This window comes from Cannabis sativa, chromosome 2 (assembly GCF_029168945.1).
Source record: "Cannabis sativa cultivar Pink pepper isolate KNU-18-1 chromosome 2, ASM2916894v1, whole genome shotgun sequence".
Lineage (NCBI taxonomy): Eukaryota > Viridiplantae > Streptophyta > Magnoliopsida > Rosales > Cannabaceae > Cannabis > Cannabis sativa.
Window position 1 is genome coordinate 76,137,335 of NC_083602.1, and position 19,394 is coordinate 76,156,728.

The following is a 19,394-nucleotide window of genomic DNA, read 5'->3' on the forward strand; positions in this document are numbered from 1 at the left end:
GATGCATTTAATTTTACTTAAATAAAAACCTACTGAAACTTTATTTTTTATTTTGGGCCCCAAAAAGTATGGGTTCTACACACAGATCTAGCCCGCCGTCCGACCTTGTAAATATCGATACTATATAACTTAATAAAAATAATTTTTAAAAAATATTATTAACTAATTATAAGACGTCACTTGTAAAAGATTGAACTATTGGTACTCAATAATAATATTCTTAAAATATATCCACTTACCATTTATTGGGTTCTTTCCCGGGAATACAACCATGTTCCTGTAAGAGTGAGTTTATTGATTCAAATGGGAAGTGATGAGTTTTTTTTTTGACAAGGGAAGTGATGACTTTAAAAACAAACAAATCCGAGTCTTCTCTTTATTGTAACCTTCTTTACATTGTATCTTCTCTTCTGGTTGCAATACAAGTTCTTTCAAAAAAAAAAAAAAAAGATCCGAGTCTTTTATTTTATAATTATATATTTTATTACTTATTTGAAACGTATATAGCAAGGTTAGGAGTCATCATATAATTATAGATCACCAAATAAGAGAAACTGGGGAGGAAAGAAAGAAAAGTTTCAATTATGACTCTAAAATATTACGTTACAAAAATGCGATTGTGAGCTTGGCAAATGAAAAGGCCAAGTGAGATTATATTATTATTATTATTATTATTATTATTAGGTTTACTTTAAATAAATAGGTAACCACCCAACAAGAAAATAAAAATAAAAAGGGTAACCCAGAAAGAACAGAGTGCGTGTGATTAGGTTTTCCGAAGAAGAAGATGGGAGGTTGCTTTTCGGATTTGGAAGGAGGGAAGGAAGGGATTGGAGGAGAGCAGGCGAGACCCACGGAGCTCAACGCTCCCACCAACAGTGGCGGTGGTCCCAATGACGCTGTCGATTTGTTCTACAGGTCTCGTTCTCTTCTTCCTCTTTTCACTCAACTCGAGGTATGCTATCACTTAATTGATTAGTTAATTAATTAATTATGCCAATTCTTCTAATTAAGAAAACCCATGAAGGCTCTGTGTTGCTACAGTTCATCCACTCAATTCTGTTCATTGTTCATCCCTATCCATCTCTCTTTCTTTTTGAGACTGTTTGGTTGAGGGGAAAATGAGGAGAGAGAAAAGAGAAGACTAAAGTCGCAGATTTGTTGTCTTTTGTTTGTTTGTTTGCTCTTTCATCGAATTTGGGCTTCAATTCTTCTCATCAGAACTTATTTCGTAGTTTTATTTATTATTTCTTTTCTTAAAATGAGTAAAGAAAATTGGCAGTGAAATTTGTTCAAAGAAAAACAATGAAAAGATAAATCTGCAAAATAGTTGTCATGGTCAATAATGATCATAGTTGTCATGGTCAATAAAGTAATTCATGTGTGTGTTTCGACGATTGTCTAACTACAAAATAGATTATACATTTAATCACAAATATACATATATATATTTATATATATATATATGTTTGTGACAATTACTAATACAATTCAAAGTAAAAACATCTTTATATTTTATTTAGTAATTGTGGTGTAGTGTCCAAATAAAAATATAGAGCCAAAAGTCAAGTTAAGTGGTGGTGAGAGTTGGTCAATATTCCATGGTTAAGCTGAAAGTTGTACAAACATAAATCCTAATTTTTTTGTACTTAATTTTAGATATTAGACAGATTCCATCACTTATTTTTTACCAAACACCTGATTGTAATGGTATAATTAGTTGTAGTCTTATTGTATTGTATTGACATATTCAAGAAAAACCACAAAATTAACTTCCCCACCATCGTCCTCTTGCAAAAACTAAAAAAGAATTTTTTATGTTGGTATTGCATTTCTTTCTTGCGTATTTTGGATTTCTAATGTTGATTATGTTGGATGCCGTATAGGAAAACTCCTCAATTTGGTTGTTGAGTTTAGTTTGTTAGGCAATATAATAAGTTAATTGACTTTGTGGAATAAAGTAATAACGATACAAACCAAATACTGGTGAAATAAAGCAATCACGTTACAAACAAAGTGCTTGTTATTTTTTTTTTTTCTTTCTAAAAAGAGAAAGAGGCACTGCCTTAGACATAAATCGGGGGAGCTTCTTCCTGTTTTTCAAAAAAAAAAAAAAAGTTAATTGACTTTGTTTGTAACGTGAATACTTTATTTCACACGACACATTGTTTGTGACGTGTATCTCATTTGGGGTGAACTTTGGTGACGTTGATGTGTGACTCCCCAATGCACACGACACATGTTTACTTTGACCTCTAATATCGAGTTGCCTTTTACAAGGGTTGACGAAGCATTTAATTATAGTTTTGTGCTATGCCCATGCCATTACAACATTCTGAAATTTAATATTATTTTAAGGATAAGCCGTGTTGTTGAAGCTCTAATGTATTTAATAAAAGTTTTATTGTGAATAATTTTGTATTAAAAAAAAGTGCATTACTATTAAGCACCAATAATGCAAATTAGCTGTTATTAGTATGACACCTAAGAGCATATATATTAATTAATAATGTGTGAGATTATAATTATAGCATTTTAAAGTGTGCTATACATTGGAGTGTTTTTAGATGTAAGAGTGTCAAAAATGATGTGGAAGAAAGATAAAATAAAATATTATATTTTTAAATGATGTGTAAATTTTTAGCATCCTTTAAGGGTGCTACCATTAGAGATGCTCTAATGGTAGTACTTTCAGCATTTTATAACATTTTTGTCATTTTGTTGATTCATTCCAAATTCTTGCTGCAGTTATCTCTGGTGGGCTCTAATTTACGTGATCGTGACATCACTTCTAAGGTACTTAAAAATTATTCATAAGTATGATGCAAAGAGGATTCATTATAATATTTTCTAGTTTGAAATTCTAGTATATTGAGCATGCTTTTTTTTTTTTTAATAAGATGATGATACTTGAGCTGAGTGATTTAGTGCTTCTTAGAAACTTCTTTTTCTTATTGCGTCACCTTGACTTCTCTAAGCTAAGGTTAGTCTTTCAACCATTCTAGTAATAATTGGCTTATTTTTCACGCGACCGTGTGCCTCGTGTACATTTTCACCTCTCGAATAACTCCCGCCGAGTCATGTTCGCAAGTATCCACGAGTGCATTCATGCATCGAGACTCTCTAGCCAAGATACTTGCACTGTCCATAGGTTCTTACTATGGTAAGGCAAAATCCCAACACTGTCATTCACTTAGTCACGACCAAGGTAGCATGTGTGGCAATATGTCAACACCAAATTGACGTGCCAATGCCTCTAGTCATACCCCATTTGATACCATCCAAACAATCTCTCTCATGGCCCAAGGACTCTCATATGTCGTTGGTCCAATCCTCAAGGCACCATGTCTCCACACATGTCGGTAGGCCCTCGAGACAAGCCACCAGACCTCTGTCTCTTTCTAGCATGGTGCATCCATCCCATGCGCATATGCCAACTAGCTCACGAATGAGTACCTGCGTCATCTCATGTTGAGACTCATGGCCAAGGCACACCACAATGTCTTTCAGAGGTTTAGGCCATGTTCCATGCAAGCAGCATAAGAACAAGCTAATGGAAACGTACCAGCTAACCTCTGGCAGCATCTCTAGACGCACTACTGGGTCGGCCAGATAATGTCTATGAGTTACATGAGTACGCCAACTCATGAAGACATATGAGTCCCCTCGTAGTTCTCATATGTCTCACCTACTAGTCTCGTTGATTAGTAGTAGCTCACTTAGCACCAAGGTGCCTAGCGTTGGTGGAGAGCTTACACCAAGTTCTCCCCCTTTAAGAAGCATTCTAAGCTTTTAGCTTTCTACCAAGATCATATATGATTTTTTCTCTATAAATATATGGTTATCAATATATACTAATTCTCAAAATTCTTCAAATCTGATTGCGTTATTGTATTCTTAAAAACTAAATAAATGGTAAATACCAAGTCCCATCCTAATTTGGACAATATTTAAGTTATTTACGGAAATGCTCCAATCCTACAAAATAGGCAACAGCATGCCACTAGCATGCACGCCAACATGCGCCCCCACTTGATCACCTCATGGACATCACCTAGCTAGTATCGTGCCATCTTGGTTGACACGCTACGTTCTCCCCCACTTTAACATGTCGATGTCCTCATTGACGGACCACAAGCAAATTTTCCTGATTTTGACTCCGTAGAACCATCCTTTTGGTGACGATCTCCCACTCCTGCTCTTGGACTTGATCAAAGAACCTGTGCCACTGTCGCTATTCAGATTCACCCATGGACTAGTGCCTCCGCACTTTCCTCCAACATGAATTCCTTCCAAACCATCACATCGTCCCTCCAGTCTACCAGCTAGCCCTTGCAACACTAACTCTGAAGCTTACACATCCTCAGATAGTAGCTCACTCGCTAACTGTCCAATGCATATTCTTTTTGACAAGGACTAAGTATGGTGCAACAATTAGGGTGAGGTTCGCAAACCCACCGTACCCCATTGCACGTACAAAACATGCTTCTACTAAAGCCAAGTCTCTCCAGAAACTTCACACGATAACTCCATGGCACACCATCCTCCTTATGGCAATCGACCACGACACTCTTGTCAAAGGTCAAAATTTGAGGCGGTGCTCCTGGACGAGGCTCGCAAGCCAATTGCACCCAATACAACACCTAAAGCACTCTTGCACCCAAAACCTTTGCGAAGTACTCAATACTGGCCCTCCATCCCTAACGCACACCCACGACTTCATGCAAAAGGTCCCTCTTACCCAATGCAAAACTGCTCCTCTGAGCTTCTAAAAAAGTGGCCAATGATCTAGCAACCATTCAAAACCACAAATTTGCCCTCTTGTTTTTGCTCTTGTCAACTCTCTAACATTGTGTCACAAGTTCATCACCCAAATCCACCTTGCATCCTCTGAGAACTCGCTAAATTTTGACAAACTTGCTAACACGATTTCTTACTGTTAAGGCTTGAAGTCATCCCAATTCGCTATCTCCCATCGACATATGCTCTTTGAACCATCCGGCTTACAATGTCCCATACAACATTAGTGTTCCTATAAATACAAAGCACACACATAACATGTTGCAAACTAGTTCAATCTTGATCTCAGCCTATGCCCATGCATATTGTCTATCTGCAGCTTGCAACAATCATGCATGTCTTTGCACTGAACAACCCATCTGTTGTAGTATTTTCCTCTGGATTCACACACCAAAACTGAACAAGTACACTGGTTCTTCAAATATATGAATTTGTAGGCTCCTCCACTTAACTTGGGAAAAACTTTTCTCTTAGAAGCATATCTCTTAAGGTATAGATTGCAAGCTAATTGCACACTCACATGCGATCCCTCCATTACACATGTCACTTTGATGAAGATGTTGAACTAGTGCCTGGTCATATTGACTCTTCGCCCCTCGACATTAATATGTTTCCTTAGTACCTGAGTCCTGCTAACTTTCACCTTAGGCAAACATTGCCATGGTGTTATCTTAGTACTTGAATTCTGCTAACTTTCACCCTAAATAACTGGCACTGCTTGTGTCCTGAGTCTTCTTGACTTTACATTCTGAACAACAATCTATCTCCATAATACTCATCTCGATTCTTGTAACAAACAACTGGTTTGCTGATTGAACTGTGAAGGTCTCTCCCCCACTTCATTTGTTGGCGTCCTCGACAACATGCCCACATGCGAATGCCTGATAGCCCTAACTCTTCATGCACTTCGTTGCAATTTAGAAGGGCTTGACTCTCGAGTTAACTATCTCATGCAGCATGCCTATCGATTTCAACATACGTGCGTAGTCCACCCAACCATCCATCTAATTCACACTAGCATCGCGCCCCTCAGGGCTTCCCTAAAGTACTAAGTTCCAATGGTGCATCCCTCTGGCCTTCATGCAAACTCCAGCACCCCTCTTGACCTTCGTAGGCTCACATGACCACTAAGTCTCACTGGCACAAATCTCCGGTCTCCATTCGAACTCTAGTGTCATCTCAACACTTACGCTCAGTCTTCTTAGCCCTGCTGGCTTCTTTGATGCATTCATTCCACAACTCAACATCTCTATCGATGCCTTTGTGTGACTTATGCCCACTGGCTTTTCTACAAGCCAACACTTCCCACTCAACTGTCTCGACGCTTCTCGTCTGGATCAAATAAAAGTCACATGCAAATACCTCCAAGTACGTCTGTCTTCTGACAATTGCAACATCTGCCCACTTGGTCTTCATGTGCTGCCCCTCTTTGCATGCATAACTAGCAATTGATGCATTTTATGCCTATCCCAATTTGAATCATCATGGTTATCAACTCTCGACCTCTCTCGTGACTAACAAGTGTCTGACAGCTCCTGCCATACTTCCACACCCATGCCAAGAAGCTTCCTTTTCAACAAAAGCACTCTTGCGGCTTACAATGTCACTCAAGCAAACTCGGCCTAGTGAACCAAACATACTGTATGTGGACCACATAATCAAACCTTGTACTACGCCAACAAATTTTAACCATTTGGTAGTACCTCTCCACAATTGCACATGGTAGTTGTTTTTCTAGCATCCCTGAACTTGATTCAAATTAACCATCGCTGTCCCCCTCTTGGATGTCCAGTATTCCCACGAAGAAGAGCAACCCAGTCTCAACTCGGTCTCAGCCTACTGATCTGCTCTAAGAAACTAACTGGCTCAACGACAACTTGTTTAAGCATTCGAATCCTCTCGATCCTTCCTCACGCCTACATCATCTGTAGGATAGCCCAACCAAGTTCACCTACCACTGAGATGAGCATGGTTCTGATACTAATTGTCATGGGCTCGCCTTTTCAAGTAGCAGCCTTCCAACCATCTGAGTAATAACAAGCTCATTTTTCACGCGACCGTGTGCCTTATGCACACTTCTGTCCCTCAAATAACTCTCCCTAAGTCATGCTCACAAGCATCTATGAGTGCGTCCATGGGTCTAGGCGCTTTAGCCAAGATACTCACATTGTTCATAAGTTCTCACTATGCTAAGGCAAAATCCCAACACTGTCACTTACCTAGTCACTCGTGACCAAGGTAGCATGTGTAGCCAGATGCCAAGTTTGCCAACACCAAGATGACGTGTCGACACCTTTAGTCATGCCTGATATGATACTGTTTGAATAGTCTCTCTCATGGCCCAAGGACTCTCATACGTCCATGGTCTAATTCTCAAGGCACCATGCCTCCACGCATGTTGGCAGGCCCTCGAGACAAACCACCAATGTAGTAGCATACATCAGACCTCTGACTCTTTCTAGCATGGTGCATCCGTCTCATGTGCGTACGCCAACTTGCCCACGAATGACTACTGCGTCATCTCGTGTTGAGACTCATGGCCCAGGCGCACCACAATATATGTCGGGGTCACGTTTCATGCATGCTGCATACCGAAAAGCCAATGGAAACGTACTAGCTAACCTTTGGCAGCATCTCCAAACGTACTACAGAAACGGCTTGATAATGTCCATGAGTACTCCAACTCATAGAGACATATGAGTCCTCTCATGGTCCTCATATGCCAGCCCTACTAGTCTTGTTGAGTAGTAACCCACTTAGCACCGAGGTGCCAAGTGGTGGTGGAGAGCTGACATTAGGTTCTCTCCCTTTAAGGAGCATTCTAAGTTTTTAGCCTTCTACTAGGAACATATATGATTTTGCTCTTTAGACGTATGGTCATCAACATATACCAATTGTCAAAGTTCTTCAAATTTGATTGCGCTATTGTATTCCTAGAACAAAATAAATGGCAAATACCAAATCCCGTCCCAATTCGAAAAATATTGAAGATATTTACGAAAATATCACTGTCGTACAAACTAGGCATCAACATGCCACCAGCATGCACGTCAACATGCGCCACCACTTGGCCCTTGTATTGTGCCATCTTTGTCGGCACGCTACACCTAGCATTGAGTAACAATTCCCTGTTCTAATATGGCATCTTTGGACGTTTGATTATTATTTGATGGTGATGCTCTTTGTATTTTTTTAATTTTTGTTAGAACTCTAAGTTATGATTTGAGAAATGCTAAAGTGCACTTATAGCACCACTATGGGCCAGTTCAGCACAATTGTGCTGTGGGGAAAAGCAGCTGTAACTGTGCTGTAAAAAAAAACAGCTGCAGCAAAATTGTGTAAAAAAATTGAGTTGTAAGTTTGATAAATTATAAATTTTAAAGTATTTTGAATTATTAAGATACCATTATAACGATAATGATAATGTTATAATATAGTCCATTATAATATTAAATTTAAACAAACTTATGTTATATAAATTTTTTATTTTTTATATATTTTTAGTTTTTTTTTCCAAAATATAAATTTATATGTATCTAATAAAAATTATTTATAGTATTTTTAAATTATATTTTTATCACATGTATAAAAATATAAATTAGAAACTCAAATATATAAGAATTTTAGGTTGATGTGGTTTGTTAATGTAATAAAAATATGAAATATAAAATTATTTTTTTGAAACAAAATAAAAAATAAGAGATTTAAAGATTATTTATTTTTGTTATAATTTATTTGTACTTATTTTAAATTTTTTTTTTGTAATATATAATAAATAAGTAACTATATTTTTAGTATAAATAAATATATATTAAACTTAACACCAGTTTTAGGTTTTAGCTGTAGTTTTTCCATAAATTTTGTACCAATTTAGTTTCTCCATAAAGTTTTCAATAATCTATTTTTTAACCGTTTTTATAAAAATTGTGCCGAACAGAACCTATGAAGTGTCATATCGTGTCACATGAAACTGCTATTCATTTAAAGAATGTGACCTTATGATTTAGGCTGAAAAGCATTTTCATTAATTGCAGAGTGATCCAATGGCTGTTGTCTTTCTTAAAAAAAGTGATGGTAGACTTGAGGAAGTAGGGCGTACAGAAGTGATACTGAATACTTTAAATCCTACATGGATAAGCAAAGTTACAGTTACATACCAATTCGAGATAGTGCAACCTTTAATGTAAGTCCTTTTAAATATTATTTCAATTTTCTATATAGTTCTGTGGAAGTATATTGTTTGTAAATTTTCTTAGGCAGAATTTAACTTTACTTTTCCTTTTTATGTTTTTCCCAGATTTCATTTGTATGATGTTGATACAAAATATCACCATATACCTGTAAAGGTATTTTTTGTTTTTCGTTTTTTGCTTTTAAGTTCTCAGTACTACGGAATGCTTTAGTGTCGCATTTCAAGTTGGTTCAATGCAGATCTCTCTCTCTCTCTCTCATCAAATTTTATTAATTATGTTTTTCAAATTGTCTTTCATTACATACGGTTCTTCAGTATGAGTTTCTGATTATCTTCATAATTTCGTATCGTGAACATTTTTGTAAAAGAATGTTAAGTCAGATTTAGCAAATTTATAAATTTGAATAATTGAATGCATTGATAAAAAAAAAAAAAAGATGAACATGAATATAAAATTTTAATAGTTCACTCAAACCCAACTTTAAATGAAATTGTAATTTAGATTACTATTTCATGTCATCTCATGATACTCCTACTTTTTAGGACTTTATCTAGTGTACTATCCTCCCATTTAGATATTTATATTAGCTTCGCCCTTGCTTGCAGATGTTGAATTTGAAGGATCAAGATTTTCTTGGAGAATCCAGCTGTGTTCTTTCAGAGGTGACTTGTTTTCAGATCATATTAATTTCTATAAATTTGTAATTGATTATACATGTTTTGGAAATATGGTATACAATTTGTTTAAAACATATTTGAAGTGTTAATGTAGCCCCCTCAGCTATAGCATAATGCAATTGTGAGACATACTTTATGTTGATACAAATATGTGGTTTTTTTGTTTTGTAATTCCATAACTTCAGATTGTGACTAAACAAAGCCGGAGTTTAACTTTAAATCTCCATAACAAAGATGGGCCTGGTGGTTCAAGAAACTTGGGATCACTCACTGTCCATGCAGAGGAATCAATTGCTTCACGAAGTGTTGTTGATGTTGTATTTCGTTGTACCAACTTGGATAACAAAGACCTCTTTTCTAAAAGTGTATGTCTGTATAACAGCTTGATTGAGAATTGTTTTTCTTCCTTTTGTTGGTACGATGTCTCCATTAGTTTTCAGTTGTTTTGTTCACCTTTAATATCTTATGTCTACTTTAGGATCCATTCTTAAGAATTTCCAGAATTGTTGAGAGTGGAGGCTCCGTTCCAATTTGCAAGACAGAAGTAATGGACAATAACTTAAACCCCATCTGGAAACCATTATCATTAAATATGCAACAATTTGGAAGCAAGGTAAGCTGTCAACTCATTATTCTGAGCTAAAACATTTAGTGTTAATTATTATTATTATTATTATTATTATTATTATTATTATTATTATTTCTTGTGATTATTGACTGACGACATGCTCTGAATTGATACAGGATAACCCATTGATTATCGAGTGTTTTGATTTTAATAGCAACGGGAATCATGTACTCATTGGGTAATTAATTATATTTATCATCCCATCTTATGGAGTTTATAATTTGATTAATTGTTATGGTTTTAATGCATGGAGAAAGGAAACAGAAAAAAAAAGAGATTTGATGTTTAAGTTCAATTCTCCAGGAAACTCCAAAAGTCAGTGGCACAATTGGAAAAACTTTACCAAGAAAGAACTGGTGTAAACTTCGTCTTGACATCCAACAGTGGTCATGAAAAGGTATTTTTCATACCATCATTATACTTGAAGTTTTCTTATTACTTCTTTTGTTTTTTAGTAATTGAACTCAATAATCTATTTACATAGGTACTGAAGGGTCAGCTGTTTGTGGACCGATTTCATGAGAAGGAGCAGTTCAGCTTTCTTGATTACATTTCTAGTGGATTTGAGCTCAACTTTATGGTTGCTGTTGATTTTACAGGTTATAAATTCTATTAACATTTTCTCTAAATGTTTAAGCACTTAAAGGAGTTCATATATGTAGATAATATTATGAAGGACGGGTCTTCTCTTTTCTAGTCTAATCATATTGACTAGGAAAGTATGGTCTAAAGACGATAACAATTATTTGTTTTCCAGCTTCAAATAAGAATCCCCGACAGCCTGATTCTCTGCACTACATTGATCCTAGTGGCCGGTTAAATTCTTACCAGCGAGTATGCCTTTCTTGTAGTTGTGTATTATGGTTTCTAACAAATGAAAAGTTGTGAGAATAAACATTTATTGATTGGAGTACCGAATAAACTCATTGCAGGCAATAATAGAGGTCGGAGAAGTTATTCAGTTTTATGATACTGATAAGCGCTTTCCTGCCTGGGGATTTGGAGGGAGGAAACCAGATGGTACCGTATCTCACTGTTTTAACTTGAGTGGAAATGAAACGGAGTTTGAGGTAATAAGAAATAAACCATTGCCGTTTGTTTCATCTCTGCTTAAACTGTCATATGTTTATAATTTAATGTTTTAAATTACAGGTTGGAGGAATTGAAGGCATCATGACTGCCTATGCCAGTGCTTTGCGCAACGTTTCTCTTTCAGGACCCACTTTGTTTGGCCAAGTTGTCGACAGGGCCGCGCAAATTGCCGGCCATTCTCTCTCATATCAAGAAAACAAATACTATGTCTTGCTCATTATAACGGTAAAAACAAGAGCATAGTTTCTGAATATCTATGAAATATTTTTGTTCTTGTTTGCTAAATGTGGTGTTTCTAGGATGGAGTCCTTTCAGACCTTCAAGAAACTAAAAACGCATTGGTGAAGGCATCAGATCTTCCTCTTTCGGTTCTTATAGTTGGGGTTGGAGATGCAGATTTTTCACAAATGGAGGTACTTAATAAAGTTTGTATGATATAGAGCTTAATTAAGTTGATCTAGTAATGGAGTTGGTATTAATTGAATTTGGCAGATTCTTGATGCTGATAATGGAAATCGGTTGGAAAGTAGCACAGGTCGTATGGCTACACGAGACATTGTACAGTTTGTTCCCATGCGAGAAGTTCAAAGTGAGTTTCATAAATGATTAATACACTAAAACTAAGATAATAGTAAACTAAAGATAAGATTTATAGTGTAACAAAGTCAAATAATAATGTGAATAAGTGTTATGATTGAATGAATAGGAGGAGAAGTGTCAGTTGTTCAAGCCCTTTTGGAAGAGCTGCCTGGGCAGTTTTTGAGTTACGTTCGTAGTAGAGATATCAAGCCCTGCAACTTACCTGGAGCTGGAGCCCACGCTTCTCTCTCTAAGTCTAACTAGTTCTTACTTCTTTTCATCGATTTCCAACTGTACAGTGTACAGATATATACGTACATAAAACGTATGTATATATTACAATTACTTGCAATAAATTTGGTCGATTTATTTAGGAAAATGACAAAAAAATTTACTTTTTCACCCAACAACGATTCTTTTACAAAAATATAGTGTTGTTCTTTTTGGTGTTTTCACATTGTTGGAAAAAATAAAAACAACATTTTTTTTTTCTGAAAATAAAAAACAAGTGTAAAACCTATAAAAAAAAAACAGAATTCGAAAAAAAAAAATCTAATTTTAAGTGCTCTATTTATAAGGACATAAAAGGAAGAGAGAAAATGAATGTCATTTGAATAATTTTGTTATTAGGAGTTCTATCACATAAATAAATGGAATTTTTACACACGGCTTAAATTGACATTTTTATTATCAAAATGCTATTACATGGGATTTTTAATTTTTATGCAATTTTATTTATATATTTTTATTATTTTAAAGTTTTATAATTATAAATATATGGTCATTTCATTTCTTTATTTTTTTTTTCTACAAAATTTTCACTTTATTTACACTCTTAAGCCATGATGGCAATTAGCTCTTGCCTCCCGTTGTTGCTTGCCTCTTGGCCCCTGCTAACGTAGACCTCGTCCCAAACCCTCTGTCATCGTGTAGATTACATCCACAGACACTATTGTTCAGAAATAAGACCTCTACTAAAATTCCTAGAGAGCTTTTTTCTTTGAGAGAAATAAGAGGAATACAGAGTTAACATTGTAAACAATTGTAATATTTAAACACTCGCTTGCAAGGCTGGACTCGTGGACTAGGGATTGTTAACGTCTGAACTACGTAAAAAATCTATTTGTCTATCATTTTTTATTTTATATTTTCCTTAAGCTCTAATTAATCAGTGTATTTTGGTGCTTTCATTGAGAGTTGAGAAAAGTTTACTGGTTGTTGCGTTACTTCGATAATGGTGAGTACCAGTAAGAAAACTCCCTTAGACATAGTTATGTAGGAGGTAGACTCCCTCGTCTTTGGCCCCCAAATGGCGTTGGCTAGATGGGCAGAAAAAGTTGAGGCAAAAATGGCTTGACTGCCTGAAGCTAGAGGAAGTGTTCTCGATTGGTTATGTGTTGTTTGGATTGAATTTGGGTCAAAGAGTTGGGGGTCACAAGGACCAGCTACCTGTCATTGGCATTGTTGATTGGTGGTTGGGTCAAAAGGGTGTTTGTTGGTTTCCAGCAGGGCTTTGGTAGATTCAGAGTTTTCGGGAGCAGAATGCTTGGCTCTTTTATCCTCGCATCTAGGATGGGGAGCAGTAGTGGTGTGTTTCAACGTTGTGCCAAATTTTGGGAACACCACTCCTTCCCCAGAATCCTCTTTGTCTGAGAGGATCATCGGTTCCTTATTTTTAGGAACAACAGTTGGCGGAGCCAACGATTTAGTCTCACCACTGTTTCCCTTTGGAAGTTAATTGGGTCTTAGTGGAGTCTCTAATTTTGAGTGGGGGTGATGGAGGGTTCGCTACTTTTTAGCATAGAATTTCTTTTATTTTCCCTTGCTGTCAGCAACAACATTGACCTTCTTAATTGTGTTCATCAAATAACTAAGCATTTTGGATTCGAGTGTATCTGGAAAAATTGAAACACCACAACAAACAAATCAGTCAAAAAAGTAAAAAGTAACAACGCAAATCACACAGTTTCAAGTAAAGATATCATGTGAGTGCAACTGTAAAATGTGTTATTATATGGTGCCCCTCTTGCAAACAAAGTTACTTCTTACCAGTCAATGAAGCTGTCATATTCCCTAAAATCCGGGAAGAACATATTAAGGAAAGGACCCACTCTAACAATTTTCATGGGGAATTCTTGGTTGTTAGAGTGCCTAACTAATTGGTCTACCCTATTAATGTAATCCTTCATTGGATATCTACGAGGATCTAGCTTAAGAAAGAATGGTCGAAATCCCCTTAGTCTACCAACGACATCTGAGATAGGCCGGGGGTATGAATTACGTGGAAGGGCTGATTATCTCTTCCCGAAGTACTCATTCTAATAGTGCTCGTATATGGATATGGTGTTGGGAACCTATCTTGGATTTCCTCTTCTTCTATGAGGGGTTTGTGATGGTGACTATTCTAGGCAGCGACAAGAAGTTCCTCATCTTTGGCTCCTTTAGTTATTGCAACGGAATATTCCATGGCAGTTTGCTCTTTGAGGTCGCTAAGGGTCTAAGGTTTACCCCTGCCATTAACCCCGTATGCGTTGGAATGTGGCTATGAGGCCGTATTGGCACAATAGTTTAGTTGTCACCAAGTCCTCTACCCTTAACTCTTCCTTGGAAAAAGGCTCGTAAAAGGTGATCCGTTGTCTTAACTCATCCGCGAGCTCTGTTTTGGGAACAAACTCTACAAGAAACAAACTAGTGTTAAATCCTGAAATGGAGCCATCTTTCAAGCCTTCAAGGAGATAAAATAAAAATAAAAAGGAGTGAAAGATTATACCCAAAATTTTGAAGTCCAAGGAGAGTGGTGGAACACGCCCCATGGGAAAATTGGTTATGAAAAACTAGTACTCACGGTGGTCTGGGCAATGAGAAGAAATGCTCGTGGGACACTATGTTGGAATATATTTTACCAGGATCTAGATTTACTAACAAGTATGTTTTTAACATCCTGAACTTCTAAAAGATTATGAAATAAACACATAAAAGGTATGAGGAACCTTACGGTGGTTGCAGCGGAATTAAATGGCTCCTTGCGCTGAGATCTCTAACCCTTGTATCCTTTCTGTAACAGAGTATCACCATGATCTGAGCCCGATTCTCCTTCTCTTGAATTTGGATTCTTCATAGCCTTACACACTATGATTGAGTACCACTTGATGTGTGTGCGCACTTACTCCAATCACTCTAGGGTTCGGTTTTGAAGAGATAAAGAGAGAGAGGGTTTCGAAAATAGGTATAGTGAAGGTGGCTCAAATTTGACTGAAGGTAAGTGTTTATATCATCTTTTCCTTTTCACTACCTATTTATAGGAAACCACCTAGGGTTAGGTTAGAATTATTTGGCATTAAAATAATGAAAAAATTAAATGGTAAATTTCTCATTAAGTGGTCGGCCATGGATATTGGGCCCTACTTTGCAATTTTGCCATTTTTCCAATTATTCATCTTATTTTCTCAAAAATACTATTTTTCCAATTTAACAACTTAAATGCCAAATCTAATTATTTAATAATTAAAATTAATTATTTAAATAAAATTGCCATTTAATGTATTTATTAATTAGACTTAATAAAGTCACTTAATTAACAAATAGACCCTAGAATCTCTTTTCTTTACAATTAAGCCCTAGCTTAGTGAAAATTCATAAACTAGACAAAGTCTAATTTTAGAATTATAATTGATTAATTAAAATCAATTAACTGAGTCTTACAGGCAGTATTGTCTCAACTAGTATCAGGACCATGAGCCTATATATCCGAGCTTCCAATAAGCAGACTAGAATTTACCAAGTAAATCCACTAACTTATTAATTCCTCATTACATCCACCATAGAACTTGGAATTGCATTCTCAGTTATATAGAACGATCTATATGTTCCACGATGTAGATACGCTATTAATTATCCAATAATCAATGATCCTCTATAGATGATTTACATTGCATAGGGACTAATTTACCTTTACACCCTTCAATGTATTTTATCCTTAAAACACTTAGCCACCTATAAATGATATTTTAGTGAACTAACATAATCACTGAAATGAGTACTCAACCATTTATCTCTGTTTAGCCAAGCTTGAAGGAAATCATCATTTCACTTCTATGTCCAGATAGAAGTTATAGATTCCATATCTATGATTAGCGCTCCCACTCAATTGTACTACCATGTTCCCAAAATGTACGTATCACCTTGACCAAAAAGTAGGCTTAACTAACAAATTAAAGAACATGAATAACACTCTTGAGATCGAACCTAACCATGTCAGGATTGAGATCATTTGATCTAGGATCAATTAGGTGATATTGAATTGAACAGATATTATGGTAAATTTATCATATTTAATCCAAGTTCAATATCGGTCCCTTCCAATTCATACTCCATGCATCCAACCCAAGCTTTACTTTAGTCAATGCCCTGGAAAAAATATAGCACTTATCCAAGGTGCAAGTAAACTATGTTGTAGATTATCATATCAGTTAAACCCTGTCTACTGATAATTCTAGGAATATATTTAATCACATAATCTTGATTACTTTCCACTGTGCTGACGACACAATAAACAAGAATATCAATGTGATAAGGATTTGGATGAATTTATAAATCAAATAAACATATAAATGATAACATGAACCAAATGACACACTAAATAAGTGATAAAATACTTCTGTCTCTTTATTGACAATTGAACGATAAAGATTACATTGAAATAGAGTTTTATTTAGGGCACAAAGCCCAACAAACTCCCACTTGAACCAATATAAAATAATTAGTACATTTCAATTAATCCTAAATTCAGCCGGTGCTTTTCAAATGCAGTTCCTGCCAAAACTTTGGTGAATGGATCAGCTAGGTTGTCTTCAGTGTCCACTTTCTCCACCAGTACATCCCCTCTTGCCACATATTCTCTGATGATGTGATATTTCCTTTTTACGTGTTTGCTTCTCTGTGGCTTTGAGGCTCCTTACTGTTGGCTATGGCTTCAGTGTTATCACAAAGTAAAACCAGTAGTTTTTCCATTCCAGTAACAACACCAAGTCCTGTGAAGAACTTTCTAAGCCTAACAAGTTCCTTAGCAGCCTCCGCGACAGCTATGTATTCGGCCTCCATGGTAGAGTTTGAAATTGCGGTTTGTTTAGCACTTCTCCAAATCACTGCTCCACCCCCAAGAGTAAACACCATCCCAGATGTAGATTTCCTGTCATCAAGACATGCCTAAAAATCTGAATCGGTATAGCCTACAGGATTCAAAGCACCACCCTAATAGACTAACACGAATTGCCTTATACTTTTCAAGTACTTCAGAATATGCTTAACAACATTCCAATGTTCCTGTCCTGAATTTGACCGATACTTGCTCACAATTCCTACTGCATAACAGATGTCAAGTCTAGTGCATAACATTGCATACATTAGACTTCCAACTGCTGAAGCATAAGGAACCCTTCTCATGTCCTCTGTCTCTTGAGGATCAGTGAGACACTATTCCTTAGATAGACGGACACCAAATCTAGAAGGCATTTGTGCCCCTTTGGTGTTTGTCATTAAGAATCTCTCTAAAACCTTATCTATGTAAGTTGTTTGAGAGAGAGCAAGGGATCTGTTCTTTCAATTTTTGATAACTTGAATACCGAGAACATATGCAGCTTCACCCAGATCTTTCATTTCGAATTAAGTGTCAAGCCATTCCTTGATGTCAGTCATTTTCTTGATATTGTTGCCAATAATCAAAATGTCATCAACATAAAGGACCAGGAAGACTACCACTTGATTTTCCTTGAGTTGGTAAGCACAAGGTTCATCTTCATTCTGAAGAAAGTCGTAGGTCTTGATGATTTCATCAAACCTTTTGTTCCAAGAGCGAGAAGCTTGCTTAAGTCCATAAATGGACCTATTGAGTTTACTAACTTTCTTTCCTGCCCTAGAAGAACATAGCCTTTTGGTTGCTCCATATAGATGGTTTCTTCAAGAATTCTGTTAAGGAAGGCTGTCTTGACATCCATTTGCCAAATTTCATAATCGAAAGCGGCTGCTATGGAGAGAAGAATTTGGATGGATTTAAGCATGGCGACCGGACTAAAAGTTTTCTCATAGTCCACGCCTTCTCTTTGGGTGTAACCCTTGGCGACAAGTCTAGCTTTAAAAGTTTCGACTTCACCTTCAGCGTCTCTTTTCTTCTTGTAGACCCACTTACATCCAATTGGACGATAGTCATCGGGTGCGTCTACATATTCCCAGACTTTGTTCTTTTTCATGGAATCCATTTCTGAATCCATGCCGGCTGACCATTGTTTTTGTTCGGGACTTGCCATTGCCTATTTGTAGGTTAATGGGTCGTCATCAATACCGTCACCAACGATCACATTGATTTCACCATCCAAGCCATAACGAGATGGTTTGGTAGAAACCCTCCCACTACGACGAGGAGCGGTGACCTTCTGAATAGGAACTTCTGTGGTAGATCTCTCAGTTGTAACATCTTGTGCTGTTTCAACTGAGGGAGTGGGATTATCCTCTACTTGAGTAGAAGAGGATGGAACATCAGCAGTAGTTATGTCTGAAAGCATTTCTTCTAACACCACTTTACTTTTCGGCTTGAAATCTTTAATATAGTCATCTTCAAGGAAGGTAGCATTTGTAGAAACAAACACTTTGTTATCCTTGTGACTATAAAATAGTCCACCCCTAGTCTCTTTAGAATTTCTGACAAACAAGCAAACTTCAGTTCGCGATTCTAGTTTGCCTTCTTTCTTTCTCAAGACATGACCAGGGCACCCCTAAATCCTATAATGGCGTAAACTAGGTGTACGACCATTCCATAGTTTGACAAGTGTCTTAGGAACTGCTTTAGATGGAACAACATTTACAATGTCATTTGCCGTCTGTATAGCATATCCCCAGAAGGACGTAGACAGAGCTGAATAGCTCAACATAGACCTAACCATTTCTAGAAGTGTGCGATTTCTTCTTTCTGCAACTCCATTTTGTTGTGGAGTGCTAGGGGCAGTATACTGAGATTCAATTCCAAGTTCAATTAAATGATCTTTGAACTGCATATCCATATACTCTCCACCCCTATCAGTTCGCAAGATCTTTAATGTTTTACCTAATTAGTTTTGAGCCAAAGCATGAAATTCCTGAAACTTTTCAAACGTTTCAGATTTCTTTTGCATTAGGTAAATGAAACTATATTTAGAGAAATCGTCAATGAAAGTGACAAAATACTCATAACCTCCTCTGGCTTTGACATTCAGGGGTCCACAGACATCTGAATGTACTAACCCAAGGGGTTGTTTGACACGCTCTCCCTTTGCAGAGAAAGAACGTTTGACATTCTTCCTTCAAGGCAAGATTCACAAACGGGTAATTGACCCAAGACGACATTTTTCAATGGACCGTCTTTGGTTAACCTATGAAATCTGTCATAGCCTATAT

The 19,394-nt window shown here is 36.6% G+C and overlaps 1 protein-coding gene across 2 annotated transcripts; it reads left to right on the top strand.

Moving 5' to 3' along the window:
• The first annotated feature begins 264 nt into the window (after positions 1–264).
• LOC115719037 (protein BONZAI 3) lies at positions 265–12,424 on the top strand. 2 transcript variants are annotated; one of them, XM_030647921.2, is made up of 16 exons: positions 265–955; positions 2,749–2,796; positions 8,835–8,983; positions 9,098–9,146; positions 9,599–9,655; positions 9,856–10,035; positions 10,149–10,283; positions 10,415–10,476; positions 10,602–10,695; positions 10,783–10,897; positions 11,056–11,132; positions 11,231–11,368; positions 11,451–11,615; positions 11,690–11,803; positions 11,883–11,979; positions 12,097–12,424. In XM_030647921.2, exons 1-16 carry the CDS (start codon positions 788–790, stop codon positions 12,231–12,233), a joined length of 1,785 nt encoding a protein of 594 aa, XP_030503781.2. In that variant the 5' UTR covers positions 265–787; the 3' UTR covers positions 12,234–12,424. The 2 variants fall into 2 exon arrangements, with proteins under 2 accessions (XP_030503781.2, XP_060966887.1); XM_061110904.1 differs by having other exon boundaries at positions 782–918.
• The last annotated feature ends 6,970 nt before the right edge of the window (positions 12,425–19,394 follow it).